Source organism: Thermothelomyces heterothallicus (assembly GCF_042370625.1).
Source record: "Thermothelomyces heterothallicus CBS 202.75 unplaced genomic scaffold P884_scaffold_1, whole genome shotgun sequence".
NCBI classification, from domain to species: domain Eukaryota; kingdom Fungi; phylum Ascomycota; class Sordariomycetes; order Sordariales; family Chaetomiaceae; genus Thermothelomyces; species Thermothelomyces heterothallicus.
This window is the reverse complement of record NW_027192562.1, coordinates 3,319,816-3,335,795: the sequence shown is the minus strand read 5'-3', so window position 1 is coordinate 3,335,795 and position 15,980 is coordinate 3,319,816. Positions and strand designations below refer to the sequence as shown.

The window sequence follows — 15,980 nt, the reverse complement described above, 5'->3', positions numbered from 1 at the left end:
CGCATTATCCATGTGCTCAACCAAGGAGGACGCTGTAATTAAGTTCAGGTTGTGTAAGTAGATAACGCCGCCCGACTACTAATTATTCTTTCCGTTAGTTCCGCATTGATCCCAATACGGATTACTTCCGCTGATTTCCGGGAAGTGATGATGCCGGTCAACTGCCATTCTTGATGTCATATGCATCACAAACGCCGTGACAAACAACGCCTGTTCCCCAGCAGAATTTCGATATCACGCCATCCATGACGGAAACCGAGGGACAAACGACTATCCGCTCCATCGATCACCTTGATCCGCTGGAGATTGGAGTCAAACGAAGGGGGCATCAGGAGGACACAGACTTGCCTGTTTGCAGGTGAGTAACCGAGATGAAGTGGGCCTAGAGTAGGATGGCCCCTCCCGGAACGGAGGTGCGGAAGGCGGAAGACGGAACGGAAAATCGGCAAGATGCTGGAGAAGTGGGTCCCGGTATTAACCGTGGCCCACCCGGAGCCGGCTCGGAGCAAGACGGGAATCGGGGACTCGGGGGGAGTAAACAAACGATAGACAGCTTATAAGTTGTTAATGTGCGCAATGTTGGGTGTTGAATTTGAGACCGATATCTCCCAATACCTTGGTTTGTTCTCTATGTGGTCCTTCGCACCATGGACGCCGAATACCAATCCCTGATCGATGCTTTCCGGGCCGGGCAGAAGAAGCCCGAGTTTCCCAGCAACTTTGATTCAAGGGAGTATGCGAGACAGTTGGATGCCCAAGATAAGCTCAGTTATCTTCGAGACAGATTCATCATTCCAACCAAGGGTTCCTTGCGGAAAAAAGCCCTGACGGGCACCTTGCCCGGTAATTATGCGAGCCCCTTGCTTTCGATAGACGTAATTAATAAATACTAACGTTGCCGCGCCCAGGAGAGCATGAGCGAGTTGGAACGCTCGACGGGGAAGGGAAGGGTACGGAGCAGAACGGCAGTAAAAACGGCAGCAGCAACGCCGAGGATGGAGTGCCAGCCATCTACTTTGTCGGGAACTCCCTCGGCGCACAGCCCAAGTCCATCCGGACGCACCTGGACGCGCAGTTGGAGACATGGGCGTCTATAGGGGTCAACGGCCACTTTACCTCGCTCGACAACTCTCCCCTGACCGCCTGGCAGGACATGGCCGCGGACTGTGCGCGAAAGTCGGTGGACCTCGTCGGCGCGGCGTCACCAAGCGAGGTCATCTACATGAACACCTTGACCGTGAATCTGCACCTGATGATGGCCAGCTTCTACCGGCCGACAGAGAAGCGGCACAAGATCATTGTCGAATGGAAGCCCTTCCCTAGCGACTACGTAGGTCCCCCCCCCTTTTCTCCTCCCCCCCCTTTCTCCTCTCCCCCCCCTTTTTCCTCTCCCCCCCCCTTCTCCCCTTCTCGCTCTGATCCGATATCTCACATTCCTCCTCTTCTCATGGAACATCATCTAATTACTCATTAACAAACACTCGTGCGCAGTACGCCATCACCTCGCAGCTAGAATGGCACGGCTTGAACCCGTCTACCTCGCTGGTGGAGATCCACCCAGACGACCCGGAGACGCAGTACATGTCGACGGCGCACATCCTCTCGGTGATCGACGAGCACGCCGACGGCACGGCGCTGCTCCTGCTCCCGGGGATCCAGTACTACACGGGCCAGCTGCTGGACGTGGCGCGCATCACGGCGCACGCGCGCGCGCGCGGGATCCCCGCCGTGGGCTGGGACCTGGCCCACGCCGTGGGCAACGTCGAGCTGGCCCTGCACGACTGGGGCGTCGACTTTGCCGTGTGGTGCACCTACAAGTACCTCAACGCCGGGCCGGGCGCCATCGCCGGCGCGTTCGTCCACCAGCGCCATCACCGGCTTCGTCAGGAAGAAGACGACGGCGAAGGCGGCGCGGATGATCACGACACCGACACCGCCGGCTGCTCTGATAATAGTGCCAATAATAATAATGATAAGAATAAGAATGATCATGGTGACCGACCGTCGGGGCCGCGCTACGTCCCCCGCCTGTGCGGGTGGTACGGCGCAGCCAAGGCGACGCGGTTCGACATGGCTAAGGAGTTCCGCCCCGCGGAGGGCGCACACGGGTGGCAGGTGTCGAACCCGAGCGCGGCGGACCTGGCATGCGTCGGGGCTGCGCTGGGCCTGTTCGAGCGCGCGGGCATGCGGGCGCTGAGGGACAAGGCGGTCGTGCTGACGGGGTACCTGGAGCGCTTGCTGCTCGACTTGCTGGACCGGGGTGGAGTGACGGGGAGAGGGAATGAGGCGGGTGAGCCGCCGTTCCGGATCCTCACGCCCGCAGACCCGCGCGAGAGGGGGTCGCAGCTGAGTTTGCTGCTGAGGCCCGGGTTGCTGGAGCGGGTGAGCGGCAGGCTGGCCGAGGCCGGCGTGGTGGTGGATGTGCGGAAGCCGGACGTGATGCGCGTCGCGCCGGTGCCCATGTACTGCCGGTTTGAAGACGTCTGGATATTTGTACGGGAGCTGGAGAAGGCGCTGGCGCGAGCAATCATGGAGAATACCCAAACCAAATGAGAAGGCGAGGGTAGTAAGAAAGGTCTTGACCGCGAGAGCGTCAACCGAACCCTAATTAAGCTCTCTGTTCCCGTCTTCTCCCGTCTTGCTTTCCGGCCTGCAAGCTTCTTGAGTTGACCGGTGTACTCTTCATAACTTGTAAGAGCAATGTTCGCCGCGCTCCTCTCCATGACTTGTCATGGTACACCAGATTGTGATCAAGTTACTACACCTGCGGTGCATTATTATCAGTGCACGGTCGATACTCTGCCGAGCGCCGAGCGTTTTGGATAAGAGGCATCTGGGTGGCGAAGTGCGTTTTGGGTCCCGAGCGGTCATCCACATCATCGTTACCGTCAGCAAGGAGGCAGCACCAGAGATGGGGGTATTAGACGGGTCGCTCACCGTTGAGCCCCCTAACTCTAGCTGTCGGCGGATCGGAGCGGTCATCTATCTTCAGGCCAATATGGGTCAGGGGAGACGGATGAAGGCCTTGCTTTCCTCGCGATAATAGACCAAGGGCATGTTGACACTGAAGAGTCCCCATCATGCAGTACACTTGGTCCTCAATCAGGGGTGGTTGTCCGATTCGAGGCCCAGTAATTACATCCGTTTCGCCGCGCTGACTTCACCACGCTGTGGTGACACCGGCCAGCACGCACTCGTCCACCGGGCTCACGCGGGATAAGACGGGGGCGAAACTGGGCTCGTACTTGCCACCGATGTAGGACCTGAGGAATGAACCCTTCCGAGGCGTCGTCTTTTGTCTAAGATCCCAGCAGCCAACCAGCAGGATACAACCTGACAAATGCTTTGTAGCTGCTGCTGTCAAAACGTGAACTGATATGTTGGGTTGCTGACTGAGACGATATTATAATCAATGTCGAGAGCACACTAACTTGCACGAGATCCACGTGTATTAATTAATGTTGGGGGTGAATGATCTGAATCATGACACTTCCGCTGCCTTGTACCTACGCACTCGCACATTTACAATCTGCCATAGTCCGATTCAATCGAATCATCTTCTGGCCAGCTTACAAGGCATGTGATCGGCCTATTTCGAGAACTGTCTTGGTCTGCCCTTGACTTAATTGCGTAGGTTGATGATTTGCTCTTCACATGATTACCCGATGGAGCTGTTCGTTGTAACAGCATGCTTAGGTGCATACGAAAACGAGGTATAAGTAATTATGAAAAGTAATTACCTAATATTAATCATGCGCGGAAACGGCTGTCGCCTAGTTGACCTCACCGGGCAGGTAAACTGACATTTGCAGTCCGCCGGAGTATGGAATCTCGGTGGTCTTGAAACCGTTTGCGGGGTCATGAATGTAGTCAAGGTACTCCTTGTACCACGTCCGTGCCATGGTTGTGTTGTCGGCAAGGACGATAGCGCCCTTCTTGAGTCTCGGCTGGACGATCTTGAGGGTGGGAAGCGCCATCGGGGTCCAGACTGTATTGTCATTCCGTTAGTTTTGTTCTTCCTCATTCCTCCGAGGGCTGAAAGGACAAAAAAGAAAAGGACACAAGGAATCAAGGAATTAAGGAATTAAGACAAGTAGAGAGAGATGGGGAACGTAATTACTGTCGAGAAGGAGAAAGTCGACCTGCTCGGGCATGTCGTCCCTCTTGAGAGTCTCGAGGAGGTCGCCCTCGCGGAGCTCAATGACGCCGGCCACCTCGTCTCCGGCCTCGGCCCAGTGCTCCCTGGCGCGGGCGGCCTTGGTCGGCTCCTTCTCCGTGGCAATGACCCTGCCGCTCACGTCCCTGCCCCGGGCCTTCTGGTCGGCCAGGTTCTGGCCCACTGCCAGGGCGAGGTAGATGGTCGACACGCCGAAGCTGGTGCCGGCCTCGACGACGTTCAGGGCGCCCGAGCCGCGAAGGAGCAGGTACATGAAGTGGCACTTGTCCTCCTCGAGGGCGACGAACTTGTCGCGCATGTGGTCGTCGGCGGAGGTGTCCCATTTCCAGGTGAAGAGTCGGGAGGTGAGGAGGCGCTTGAACCAGAACCACGACTGGGAGAGGGACTTCTCCTGGGCCTCCGAGGCCGCGTGCAGGCGCTTGAGGAGGGCGTGCACATGTGGCTTGGCCGAGAGGGCCAGGGTGGCGGCTGCGGGAGCCATGTTCGGGAAAGGAGCTTAATTAATAATTAGAGAATGGCTTTCAAATGCTGCGGTACTGGAGCTGGACAGGCTTGAAAAGGTTTATCGGCGCCCCTTTTCAGAAGAAACGAGGTGTCACAAGTCGATTAGTTATATACCTTATTAATAAATTATCATTTCTGCTCCCATCAAGGGGGCGCTCGCCGAGTCACACTCAAACACTTTGAGTCATCGAGTGGCGGGCAAAAGTAGGTCCGCGTCTTGGTATGTGCTCGGTCCCTGGAGCTTCCTGGGATTTTCCGTTCCCCGCAATGCGCCTTTCCATTGATTTCGCAGTGTGAGCCATAGGCCGGAATTGGAAAACAAAAAAAAAAGAAGAAATGTTGCAACGACATTAGAGCCTGGAGGGGCAAAGGACGGTGAGCCCGGCCGTAACAGAGCATAGATTTCCAGGTTTTCTAAGACGCAATCAGGTGCCAGAATTGAGAACGGGGCCTGAGAGTCGAGGTTCACGATGTGGCATGGGAGGAGGAGTCTGAAGAGGAAGGCGGTGGCAGATCTGAGAGGAATTCTCCATTCCCGGATTCAGAACTTACATATTAATTTACGAAGCAATTATTAATATGTGCAGGGGCTTCTTCGGCTGCCGCTCGTTCTCCGGAATGAACAAGGCTTACTTACTACCGATCATACCACATGATCCAGGGAACTTTTAGTCCCTTCAAATATTGCCGCCATTAGTATACCCAGGTAGGTAATATGTGCTGTACTGTACCTATTACCTGATCTAAGTTCATACATACATCCGTTACCCCCACGTACATCAATCTAGGAAGGCCCAATAATTAATAGTTCTCGGAAGACACCCAGCAGAAATCAACATTGGCTTACATTCTCTGCTTTCCATTTTCGTTCTCCCTCGTGGCGTATTCTCTCCAAATACCTAGTTTCCCAAGGCCACGAGTCGAGGTTAGTATCCCTAATGCTCGTGAACTTGTCTAGGGTAACAACAGTCTTGGCAGTGTTGAGTGTGCCCAGCAGAGTTAGCTTCTCCGTCTCAGACGCCAGCCGCAAGATCCCCACAACGGCACTACCCCGATGCTCGGCGGCATCAACTGAGGGTGACTCTTCCCAACTCGGACTCCGGAGCCCGCGGCGAGTCCAGCCTTGACCTGTGCTACTCCATGGCGCTTACACGGTTCAGTCGGCCCAGATGTGGTGTCAACAACGCGGCAAAGGTCATCTTGGTGTCGTACATCAGCAACGAAAATGCCTAGCTGGCAGGAAGGCGGTGAAATTGAATCTGGTGGTGGGGGCAAAGCTCTGAGAAGCCGAAGTAATTAGGTGTTGAAGGCGTGCAGTGATGGCCTACTCCACCTTCGATCTTGTGATATCCACGGGGTAACAGGTGACAGCAACGTAGGGAGTAGACAGACACTGTAAGATGCCTGTAATCAAATCGATGTGATCAAATCGATGTGAATATTAATGACCCAAATATGTCCGTACGTTGTATTATTGCACCCAAGAATGACCGTACCCGCTATACCATGCGAGAAAGAAAAAAAACCAATGAAGCATAATAACAGAAAGTAATAACGATGCCTGACAAAGGAAACCTCCCCAAAGGAGTGTGACATTGCTCCACCGAGGTTCGCCCCCCCCCTTCTCCTCATTCTTACTCTCTACCTTCGGCATCAACCCTCAAAACGGCAAACCCCTGCCTCTGCCAATGGCATCATCCTCCTCCGACTCAGCCGCCTCCCCAGGCAGGTGCTTGTAGCTCCTCCCCTTCCGGTTCCCAACCACGCCGGCCTCGGCCCACTGCCACGGCGAAGACCACGGCGACGACGAGCCACCCCATCCCCATCCCCATCCCCATCCCCATCCCCACCCCATCCGCTGCGAGATCGGGGTCGGGGACCCGGCCCGCCAAGCAGCGCCGCGCTTCTTCTCCCCCCCCGGCACCGCGTCCCGCATCCCGCGCACCAGCCCGCCCAGCCTGTCGCCCGCGGCGGCCCCGTGGGCCACGACGAGGAACACCCCCGCGGCGGCGCAGGCGACGGCGGCGGATGCGAGGAGGTACCGCGCGGACGGGGGGAACGGCGAGAGGGCGGGAGTAGCGAAGACGGCGGCGGCGGGGGCGGCGGCGTGCTGCTGGTCCGCGCCGGAGCCGCTCACCGCCGCCGGTGGGAGGTGAAGCGCCGGGTAGTGGTGGTGGTGGTGCAGCAGGAGGGCGGTCAGGGTGAAGGGCAGGAAGCAGACGGCGACGGTCAGGAGCGCGTTGGAGGTTTGTGTTGCGTGGTGGGCGGTCAGGGTCGAAGCCTGTTAATTATTTAATGAGGAGCACCCGGCGTGGGGGGTTTGTCAGTTGCTGTGTTCGTGACGGGGCAGGTTACGTGATCGAGTTGGTATCGGAGTTGGGGAGGTGAGTAGTAGGGAGATAATTACTGACCTGGTATGCGACAACTTTGAGGGTGTCTGCTTGGTGTTGCAGGGCGGACTGCAGGGCGGCGAGGTCGCGGACGTCGGCGTCGATGTTACGGATCGCCGAGGCCGTGGCGTCGTCGTCGAGGTCGAAGTAGTCGGCCAGGTCCGTCTCCTTGAACCGCTGCCATGTCGAGAGGGTCGCGGCTAGTTCGTGGCTCAGCTGCTCCACGACTCGAGTCGCTTGGTCCGCAAACCGCTGGGCCTTGCGGGAGCCGTCGTTTATGGGCTGCAGTGATTCAAGGTCAGACAGATCCTACTTCTGCGCGCGATTCGTGCGGTCACATGCATCGCGAGGGAATCCCGTCCCCGGACTCACCTGATGCTTCAGCGCTCTCATGACCTGTCTGCCCGTGTTCTCCCACTCTTCCTTGACCTCGCGCACGCAAGACTCCATGGCTCGAAGGAAATACTCTCTGGCGTCCGCGACCGAGCTGTCGGCCATGTGGCGGCCGCAAGTCAGCGGATCCATGGCCGCTCCTCCCTGCGTGGTCTGATACGACCGGACGTCGTGCCGGCTCTCGCCTCCGTCGTGGTACGTGTCGAAGACGCCGTACGCGGTCCAGTGGCGGTTGTCAACACCGACAATCAGGCACGAGAGTTGAGCCTCGTGGATGCAAGTCTGGATCCGTTCTCCAGACTTGTTCAGGAAGCTAATGTTCCTCGAGCCCCGAAGCGGCCCGTTGTGCCCGCCGCCGCGGCGACGATCGGTGGAGGGCTGGCCGTCCTGTCTCCATGCGAAGAACGGCAGGTGGAAGGAGAGCGAAAAGCCCCGAACCCCGGAGGACTGTGCAGGCGTCAGGATATGTGCTGCCGGCAACAAAGGACAACAACGGTAGTAGAGGAAAGAGAAGAAAACGGAAGATGATAAACAGAGGAGGAGAAGACGTACGTGGAGCCTCACTTCCATGTCCGACTGAAAGCTCAGATGCTTGTAGACAAAGTCCCTCAGCGGCAGAGCGTGCCGCTCCGGAGCGGCCGCGGCAAGGGCCAGCGTAGTGGCGGGATCCAGATTAGTGGTGTAACTGAGGGTGTCAGATCACAACTGAATGGACATGGTGAGAGGTAGATAATCACAGGGGACTCACATAACCCGTTTCTCGGAGGAGTTGCCGTCTTTCGACTCCGTGTCGATCAGTTGGGGCACAGCCATCTGGTCTCCTCTTCAGCAACGACGACAACCCGCTGGGGTGCTGGGGGGGGGGGGACTTACAGATACTAGAGCCTCGTAGAGCTGGCCGCGCGTGAGGAACTTCATGCCATGCGCCCCAGGATGCGTGCCGTCCGGCCGGGGCTCGTCGAGGATGGCGACGAGGTCCGGGTCACCCTCGGGATCGCAGGACAGGGCCTCGAAGCTTGCTGGGGCGCAGAACTCCTGGATCTCGTCGGAAATGTACCGGCTGGACGGCTCGTCCGCTTCTTGCACGAAAGCCCGGATGACCCTCGCGGCTTTGCTCGTCTTTTCGTCTCCCTGCATCTCGGCCAGGGCGAGGCAGTACGGCGTGTGCTCGGCGGAGTCGTCCGAGGCCCGATCGTTCTCGAAGAAGTCGGGCCACAGCGAGGAACGGTACTGTGCTGTTGTCTCGTCTGCCTCCCGACCAGACCGCATTCTTCTGCGGCCGGTCTTCTTGTGGTGTTTCCCAGGGCCGAACCCATCATCGCCATCTGACTCGTACTCGGCCGTGTCGGAAGAGTCGTCGTCGGCGTCCGAGCCCAGCAGAGCTCGGCGGAACTCGGAGATGTGGTTGCTGCCCGTGGTGTAGGCGATGAACGAGATGGCGGGGGACGGAGGCAGGAGATCCCAGACAGCTAGGGGCAGCTCGAGGATCAGGACCGCGCCAAAGCCGGGGAAGAGGGCAGAGATCTGGATGCCCTTGGCTTCTTCCGGCGCGCCGAGCAGCCACTGCCTCCACTTCTCCGTGTCGACGCGCCGATCCCGGAGCCGACAGGTTACCAAGATGGCAGGGCCCATCGTCGGAGTCGTCTGTGACTGAGGGGTGGGAGGGTTTAGCAGGAGCAGAGACTGATCCGATTGCTCCTGGACTTGGTGCGGAAGGGGCGTGAGCACGATAGTCTTGGGCTTCCTCGACAGAAACGAGTGCACCGGGGTTCGTCGGCGCGGCTGTTCAGACATGGGCTGCCCGGTGCGGCGGTCGAGCTGGACGAGCGAGTACGCTTCGTCTCTGAACGAGAGGGTCGCGGTCCAGGCGTGCATCCGGTTGAGGATCCTCCTGTGGAGCTCTACGACCGAGAGCCAGTCGGCAGTGTGCGCGGCATGCGCAAGCTCCTGGACCAGAGATGCTGTGAACGAGTCGTGGTCGTTCGCTTCGGTCGGTGCCGGCTCAGGACCGCCTGCTGCCGCCAAGGTCTCGACTACACCTTGCCCGACGAACGCGTCTTTGCTCTCCTGGACTTGGTGGAAACAGTCAAGGAGCAGCAGGACGTCGCAGTCGACCTCTCCGAGGAACGAATGCAGCATCGACGATTGCATCGTGGGTGAGTCTCGACCCCGGCTGGTTCTGGGTCAGTCGTGTTGAGGACTGGATAGTGCGGACAAGGGAGATAGATGATGATTACTTACTTGGCCGCCCACACGGGACTCCCTCCCGGCTGTTCGCTCGGCCGAGCGTGGCCGGCATAGTACAGGATTAGCAGGTTGCCCTCTTGGCCGTGCTCGTCCACGAGATCGGCGACTTTCCGCGACAGCTCCACGGCCGATCGCCTCGACGGGATCTTCCAGTACTCGGTGTCGTAATGATAAAGACCCCTAAAGACGGCCTCGAGCTTCCTGGCTTCGGGTTCCACGCCGAGGTCATCCCTATCCCAGCTCATAAGCAGGACCTTAACTTTCCTGTACCGCGTTGCAAATCTGTCGGGCCATGCTGCCGTGACAGCATCGCTGAGGTATGACAGAAACGACGAGAAGTCGGCCATGCGGAAACCCGCCGACGAGGTATCGTGTGTTGTCATTTTGATGGGTGAGGCCACGATGAGACCCTGAGAACTCGCTAATTAATAATACTCGTACAAAGAGAGCGCAAACAAGCAGAAAGAACAGAACCAAGATTATTATGGAAGCGACATGATGTTTATTTCAAGAAATCAACAGCAAAATGTCCGAGGAACGAGGTAATAGTGGTTTGTATTCTCATGGCGCCTCGGGAGTCGCGGTCGTAGCGCGTCCAACCATACCCCTGCTGACACGAGAAAAAAAATAGAATGAAAAAAACCAGGCCACAAAAGAAGCCACCAACGTGGAGTTGGCCATTGGACAGAGGTGAAGGGCGAGGAGGCATCCTGTGCGTTGCTCTGCGAGGCTCGCTGGCACCAAAAGAGAGCATTGTGGGCTCGTGTCAGCCAGAACCGGGCTGCCCGGCGACGTGTCTCGACAAGAAAGGGTCGGGAGGGGCGGCCTTGGCTCGTGATGGTTAGGTCGGCCGGGGCGAATCGTGTCAAGCCACCACTGAAGGGCTAAAAATCGCGACAATCCTTCTGGGCGCCGAGCCTGATTGGGCTGTCAAGAACTAAGCCCCGGTCTCCTGGTGGGTGCTCTGGGCGGCCACTACCAGCGACACCGCCTATTGGTGTGTTCTCGGTCTGGATATGAGTGAACAACAATGAGTGTCTGATAGGATTTGATCCATCATCTGCAGTTGGTTATCTTGACATCAAGAGTCACCTCAGGACCTGTAAAGTATGGTCAGTAATGAGTCAGTCGTGGTGATTCCATCCGGCAAAGTGCGTATAATATCTTTCTCACAGACACGATTCAAGGTGTGCGCATTATTAATTAATTAGAGGCATCTCAACCGCATTGTAACTTTGACAACGATGAGGCGTCCCCGATAATCCTAGGCCACCATCCTCCTTGACCGGTATATGCGCGACAGTCCTGAGGGAGCGTGTTCTGTTTAATTAATGATCTTTGCGATGTTCCAGAAGAGGGTCTGGAAGGCGTGAAGAAAGTTAAGAAGATGAATACTCATAGGTATTCCCGTTAATAGTTCATGATGAACTCTCACTACTCTTCCAGTCATAATTAATAGCAGGCATTTCCTCTCGTGATCTCCCCGCTGCAGGGAAGGTATCATGAGCTTGGATATCAACTTCAGAGTTGAGAAAACCGTTCAAATCGTTAGAACAAGGACGTTTTCGTGAAAGCCAGAATGACGTCTGCTAATGTCCCGGGAACCGAGGTCGCAGGGTTGGGTCACTGACGCCTCGGTGGCGGCGATGTAATTAACCCGTGGGACATGGGACGCCGGCTAAACGGTGGTCGATTGCCTCTGGGTAACTGCTGCGTATTGCACTTATGTCTTAATTAGTGGGTCATTTTTGCAGTTCCAGACGGCACGTCGGGAGATCAACAGGCGATCGCCCAGAAGGAATGCGCGGGCAGGTGGGCTAGGCAATTAATTGGTGGGATGTCTAAAAACGCCTGGCTCGAGCCGCGGGCCAGGTTTTGCGCATAGATGATCAACAAAGTGAGATGCCGAGTTTGGCAGTCTCGGAGGAAGAATGGCTTTTGCGGTTATACAAAGTTGTGGAGAATAGGGGGTTCACCACCACCGCAACGGGCCCGTTTGTGGAGACCAGAGTGCACGCGTAATTCAAGGCGGATTGCGGATGGAATATGACTAGAAATGGAGGTGTTATGTCTTCGGCTTCCGTCATGGTTTATTAAAGTGAGCGGGCGGTGCCGGGTAATAATTATCTGCTGGTTCCGGGCAGAGTACTGCAAGAAACAAAGTAGTGAGCTGAGTTACATATACCTACCTTACCTATGGGGCTGCGGTGATCATCCCGGGGTATCTATTGGGAAACGGTCGAAGATCACTTTATCCCTTCGATCCTCAGCAAACGCCGATGATGGGTTGGCTGTGGGAGCGATCGGTGGCAATATTACTGGCGGCCGGCGTGATCGCCAACCCGCTCCGGCCGCGCCGGATCCCCTGGCCGGAGCCGGTTCCGGCATCTTCCATCGGACCCATTGACTGGTCTTCAATACCGCCTTCTCCCTACAAACACGCCTCGCGGCAGACCAACACCACCACGACCAGCAGCAGCAGCAGCAGCAGCAGCAAATATGACAATCAAGTTTACTCGGTACAGGCCTCCGGCTCTTCCTCCTCCTCCCCGCCGGCATCCGTCGACTGGCGCAACCGCGACGGCCAGAACTACATCACGACACCGCAGGACCAGGGCGCCTGTAACAGCTGCTGGGCGTTCGCCGTGGCGGCGCTGATCGAGTCCATGATGCGCATCGAACATGGGGTCTGGGGCAAGCGCAGCGAGGCCGACGTGCACGACGGGGTGGGCGCGGCGTGCGAGAGCGTGGGCAACGCCGAGGACACGCTGGCCTGGGTGGCCGGGCAGGGGCCCGATTTCGTCGCCGACCCGACCCGGCCGGCCCCGGGCATCGCCGACTGGGCCTGCGACCCCTACGAGGCGACGGCTCACGCCTACGAGCACTGCGACGACCGCTCCGGGCGCGCGACGCACATCCCCTACTACCAGGCCCTCGGCCTGGTCGAGGACCAGAAGCGGTGGCTGGACGAGTACGGGCCCATCATCGCCACCTTTGTCCTCTACGACGACTTTGGCTCGTGGAAGCCGACCGCGGCGGCCGGAAGCGGCGGTGACGTGTACCGGTGGGACGGCGTTGCCGGCTCGGACGGCAACCACCTCGCCATCGTGGTCGGCTACGACGACGAGAAGCAGGCCTGGCTTATGAAGAACTCATGGGGATCAAGATGGGGGGACGAGGGGTTTGTCTACTTTGCGTAAGTCAGGGGTTCCATTGTTTTTTTTTTTTTCCTCCAAAATTGTTTTCCTCTCGGTAATTATATGCGCATCCAGGGAACTGACAACAGATACAGGTACGGCGAGGCCAACATCGACAACTGGACCAAGTATGGGCTCGTCAACGTCAATCCGGACCCGTGGACGCGCAGGAAGCACCAGAGCGGAAGCATGCTGCAGTCGGGCAACGGCGAGACGCACCGAAACTTTGAGTTGCTCGTCAGCGAGGCCGGTGGTTCCGGCTTCACGCACGTCTCCCGCGACGGGAACAGTACCCAATGGAGCAAAGTGCTGGAGGTCCCGGCCGGCGACAGCGGCCTCGTGGGCCAGCCGGCCATTCTCGGCACCTCCTTCAACCGGGACTTCCACGCGGTGAGCCTGGATGAGAACCAGGTGTTGCAACAGTGGGCGTACAGGCAGTCGGAGATGCGCTGGTCCCGGGTCTCGGCCATCGAGGACACTAAGATCGACGGCTTTCCCGGTCTCGCCCAGAGCGACGCCTCAAATCTGGTCATGGTGGTCAAGCACGCCGACGGCACCCTGAACGAGGTAAGCATATCTTGCCGGAAGTCATAACGAGGAAGATCTTCCGTAAAAGAAAAAAAAGGGAAAAAAAAGGAAAGAAAGGAAAAGAGAAAAAAAAAGTAATTACATGTGCTAACGGCGGATCATACAAGTGGCAACAAGCACCCAACAGCACAACCTGGACCCTGGCCGACTCGCCCATCGCAAGCGGCATCGCCCAGAGCGGGCCGGCGCTCGTGCAGTCCAACGCCGGACTCAACCTCTACGACCGGCAGGGCGCCTCGCGGGGCAACCTCTACACCGTCGCGGTCCGCGAGGACGGCAAGCTGCAGCTCTTCTGGCGCCCCGGCGCGGACGCGGCCGCGTGGTCGGCCGGGGAGGTGTTCGGCTCCGCCGTCGTGGACCCCGACTCGCCGCCCGTCATGATCCAGGACTACTCGGGGACGGCCAACGAGACGAGCGCCGGCCGGTTCCAGCTGGCCGTCGCCGTCCGGGGGAGCGTCCAACACTGGGAGCGGGCCAACGACGACCTCGAGGCCGGGCAGGCCCCGCCCGCGGGGGCGGACGGGGGGTCCCCGGTGGGCAGGTGGGAACTGGTCGAGACGGCGGGCACCGGGGTGAAGCGCGTCTGGGCGCTGCTTCAGGGGAGCTTTGGTGGGAGGCTGCACATGATCACGGAGGGCACGGACGGCCGGCTGTCGTACTGGGAGCGCGAGGAGAAGTGGGTTGAGGTCGAGAAGCTGGCGGCGTTGAGCGACGCCGCTTGGACGAGATCGGACCCGGTGAGTGGTGGTTGAGGGTAGTACCGAGTACCTGATTATATATGAAAGAGACGTCCCCAGAATATATGGGTGTACCAACGACCACGAAGACATGCAGCTTTATCAGCATGCCGACGCGACTTGTCCTGGTTGCATCTGTTGGGACCCCTGATTAATTATCATTTACAACCCCGCACAGCGGCAGAGACGGGGCCAGAAGATACACATAGAAAGAAGGCTAAGGCTGGACAACTTCCCCGAGACGCTATAAGTAAGCAATTGAAATGACAATGCTTGCCAATCAAGCCAGACGACCCCTACATCCGTAAGATAGGTAATTTTGCGAAGACCACCGATTATGTCGGGTGGTAAGTGCTGTGATCACATAATTGTTTAGGAGCCGGGCGCCGTCAAACATTCCGTCTTTCCCCTTGCATATCAGGGCGCAATGGGCGACTCAACGGAGCACGACGGACACTTTTCGCAAGGAAAATGCAGCGGGAACCCCCAAAAGGGGGGGGGGGGGGGGAGGTGGGTTTGTTCTGTTACCTCCTTCCGAATTCACTACTTGGGCGTAACGTTACTCTGAGAGATTTCTTTCCTTTGCTCCGTCACGCTGTTAACTCCCCAAAACAAAGGAAACGCACGCCTAGTCGGACCCTTAGCAACAACACCATAACCACCAACCAGTAAGCAGTTCGCAGCAAGGAACAATCCCCGATCCCCCGAGCCCCGAGCCCGTCACTCGCTGCTAGAATCATGCCGAGAGCGGCCAGTTTAGCCGGTGTACGAGCAGGTCAGGTCCGAGCCGCTGGTGGCGCAGCTCGTGAGCACCTCGTTGCCCTGCTTGATGTCGATGATGGTGGCGCCCGAGGGGGTGACGCTGCCGCTGGAGCCGGTGGCGTATGCGTCGGTGAAGGTGACGGTGCCGAAGTCGGCAAAGGGGACCAAGCTGCTGCCCTCCTGGAAGTCCTCGACGATCCACTCGGCGTTGGTCTCGCACAGGGTGGACGGGGTGTTGATGAAGGTGTGCGAGACCTTCTGGCCGGTGCTGAGGTTCTCGAGCGTGGCCACGCCGGCCCTCTTGGACGACGCCTCGACGCTCATCCGGATCTGGTCGCCCGCGCTCAGGCGGAAGTTGGAGAAGGAGTAGGCGTAGTCGGGGATCCACTCGTACCAGGCGTCGAACGAGCCGTCGCCGTAGAAGGAGACGCCCGTCTGCAGGATCGCCTGCTGGCACGTGTCGCCGTCGATGCCCACCCAGGCCGACGCCGCCGCGTTCGGGTTCCTGTCGTGCACCGACGGCACCGTGATCGTCCCGTATACAGACGTGAACCCGGTCCCGATCTGCACCGCTCCCGCCCAGTTGGACGAGTACTCCGGGTACGTCGCGTTCCGGAGGTTGGGGCCCGAGTGGTGCAGCGGCCGCCCGACGCCGCGACGAGCCACGCCCTGCGGCAGGGCCGCGGCGAGGCCCGCGGTCGCCGCGATCAGGATGGCGAGCTTCATGATCTCAAGACACAAGATAGGTAGGGGAGGGGAGGGAGGGAGGAAGAGAGAAAGCAGGAGAGACCAAAAGAGCAGAGGCGCGAGGGAAATGTCTTCTATAGACTCTGAGCTGTGATGCCTTGGGATGTGGCAGCCTTGATGAGAGAGGTAGAATCCTCTTGGACGGTGTTTCCGGTCGGTCTGTTGGTGGCCCCTTTATACTCGTGGTTGCTCGGGGCAAGAGAGATAGAGCGCGAGAGTGTGTCTCCTTCAAAGCATC

At 58.3% G+C, this 15,980-nt stretch overlaps 6 protein-coding genes across 6 annotated transcripts; 3 read left to right on the top strand and 3 right to left on the bottom strand.

Annotated features, from left to right (window-relative positions):
• Nucleotides 1-647: 647 nt before the first annotated feature.
• Nucleotides 648-2,553, top strand: P884DRAFT_266475 (pyridoxal phosphate-dependent transferase; the record flags this gene model as incomplete). Its single annotated transcript, XM_069442030.1, has 3 exons — nucleotides 648-843; nucleotides 909-1,330; nucleotides 1,492-2,553. 3 exons carry the CDS (start codon nucleotides 648-650, stop codon nucleotides 2,551-2,553), a joined length of 1,680 nt encoding a protein of 559 aa, XP_069302284.1.
• A 1,145-nt stretch (nucleotides 2,554-3,698) lies between these two features.
• On the bottom strand, nucleotides 3,699-4,704 carry P884DRAFT_282208 (S-adenosyl-L-methionine-dependent methyltransferase). The gene is made up of 2 exons (XM_069443584.1): nucleotides 4,121-4,704; nucleotides 3,699-3,988 (listed from the first exon to the last, which is right to left on the bottom strand). The coding sequence occupies exons 1-2, from the start codon at nucleotides 4,656-4,658 to the stop codon at nucleotides 3,774-3,776; spliced, it is 753 nt and encodes a 250-aa protein (XP_069302283.1). The 5' UTR covers nucleotides 4,659-4,704; the 3' UTR covers nucleotides 3,699-3,773.
• A 915-nt stretch (nucleotides 4,705-5,619) lies between these two features.
• On the top strand, nucleotides 5,620-5,914 carry P884DRAFT_274532 (uncharacterized protein; the record flags this gene model as incomplete). Its single annotated transcript, XM_069442734.1, has 2 exons — nucleotides 5,620-5,640; nucleotides 5,699-5,914. The coding sequence occupies 2 exons, from the start codon at nucleotides 5,620-5,622 to the stop codon at nucleotides 5,912-5,914; spliced, it is 237 nt and encodes a 78-aa protein (XP_069302282.1).
• Nucleotides 5,915-7,380: 1,466 nt separating this feature from the next.
• P884DRAFT_274531 (uncharacterized protein) lies at nucleotides 7,381-10,094 on the bottom strand (the record flags this gene model as incomplete). Its single annotated transcript, XM_069442733.1, has 5 exons — nucleotides 7,381-7,911; nucleotides 8,017-8,149; nucleotides 8,213-8,277; nucleotides 8,338-9,637; nucleotides 9,706-10,094. 5 exons carry the CDS (start codon nucleotides 10,092-10,094, stop codon nucleotides 7,381-7,383), a joined length of 2,418 nt encoding a protein of 805 aa, XP_069302281.1.
• Nucleotides 10,095-11,993: 1,899 nt separating this feature from the next.
• On the top strand, nucleotides 11,994-14,483 carry P884DRAFT_326679 (protease; the record flags this gene model as incomplete). Its single annotated transcript, XM_069445488.1, has 4 exons — nucleotides 11,994-12,907; nucleotides 13,004-13,475; nucleotides 13,604-14,233; nucleotides 14,412-14,483. 4 exons carry the CDS (start codon nucleotides 11,994-11,996, stop codon nucleotides 14,481-14,483), a joined length of 2,088 nt encoding a protein of 695 aa, XP_069302280.1.
• A 506-nt stretch (nucleotides 14,484-14,989) lies between these two features.
• On the bottom strand, nucleotides 14,990-15,721 carry P884DRAFT_296341 (peptidase G1; the record flags this gene model as incomplete). Its single annotated transcript, XM_069444403.1, has 1 exon — nucleotides 14,990-15,721. The coding sequence occupies one exon, from the start codon at nucleotides 15,719-15,721 to the stop codon at nucleotides 14,990-14,992; it is 732 nt and encodes a 243-aa protein (XP_069302279.1).
• Between the last annotated feature and the right edge of the window lie 259 nt (nucleotides 15,722-15,980).

Bases quoted from the DNA above. Each gene is read 5' to 3' on its own strand.
- P884DRAFT_282208 (XM_069443584.1), bottom strand. From the start codon at position 4,658: ATGGCTCCCGCAGCCGCCACCCTGGCCCTCTCGGCCAAGCCACATGTG. The intron at 3,989-4,120 runs GTAATTACGTTC...ATGACAATACAG, and splicing joins CGACTTTCTCCTTCTCGACA to TCTGGACCCCGATGGCGCTT.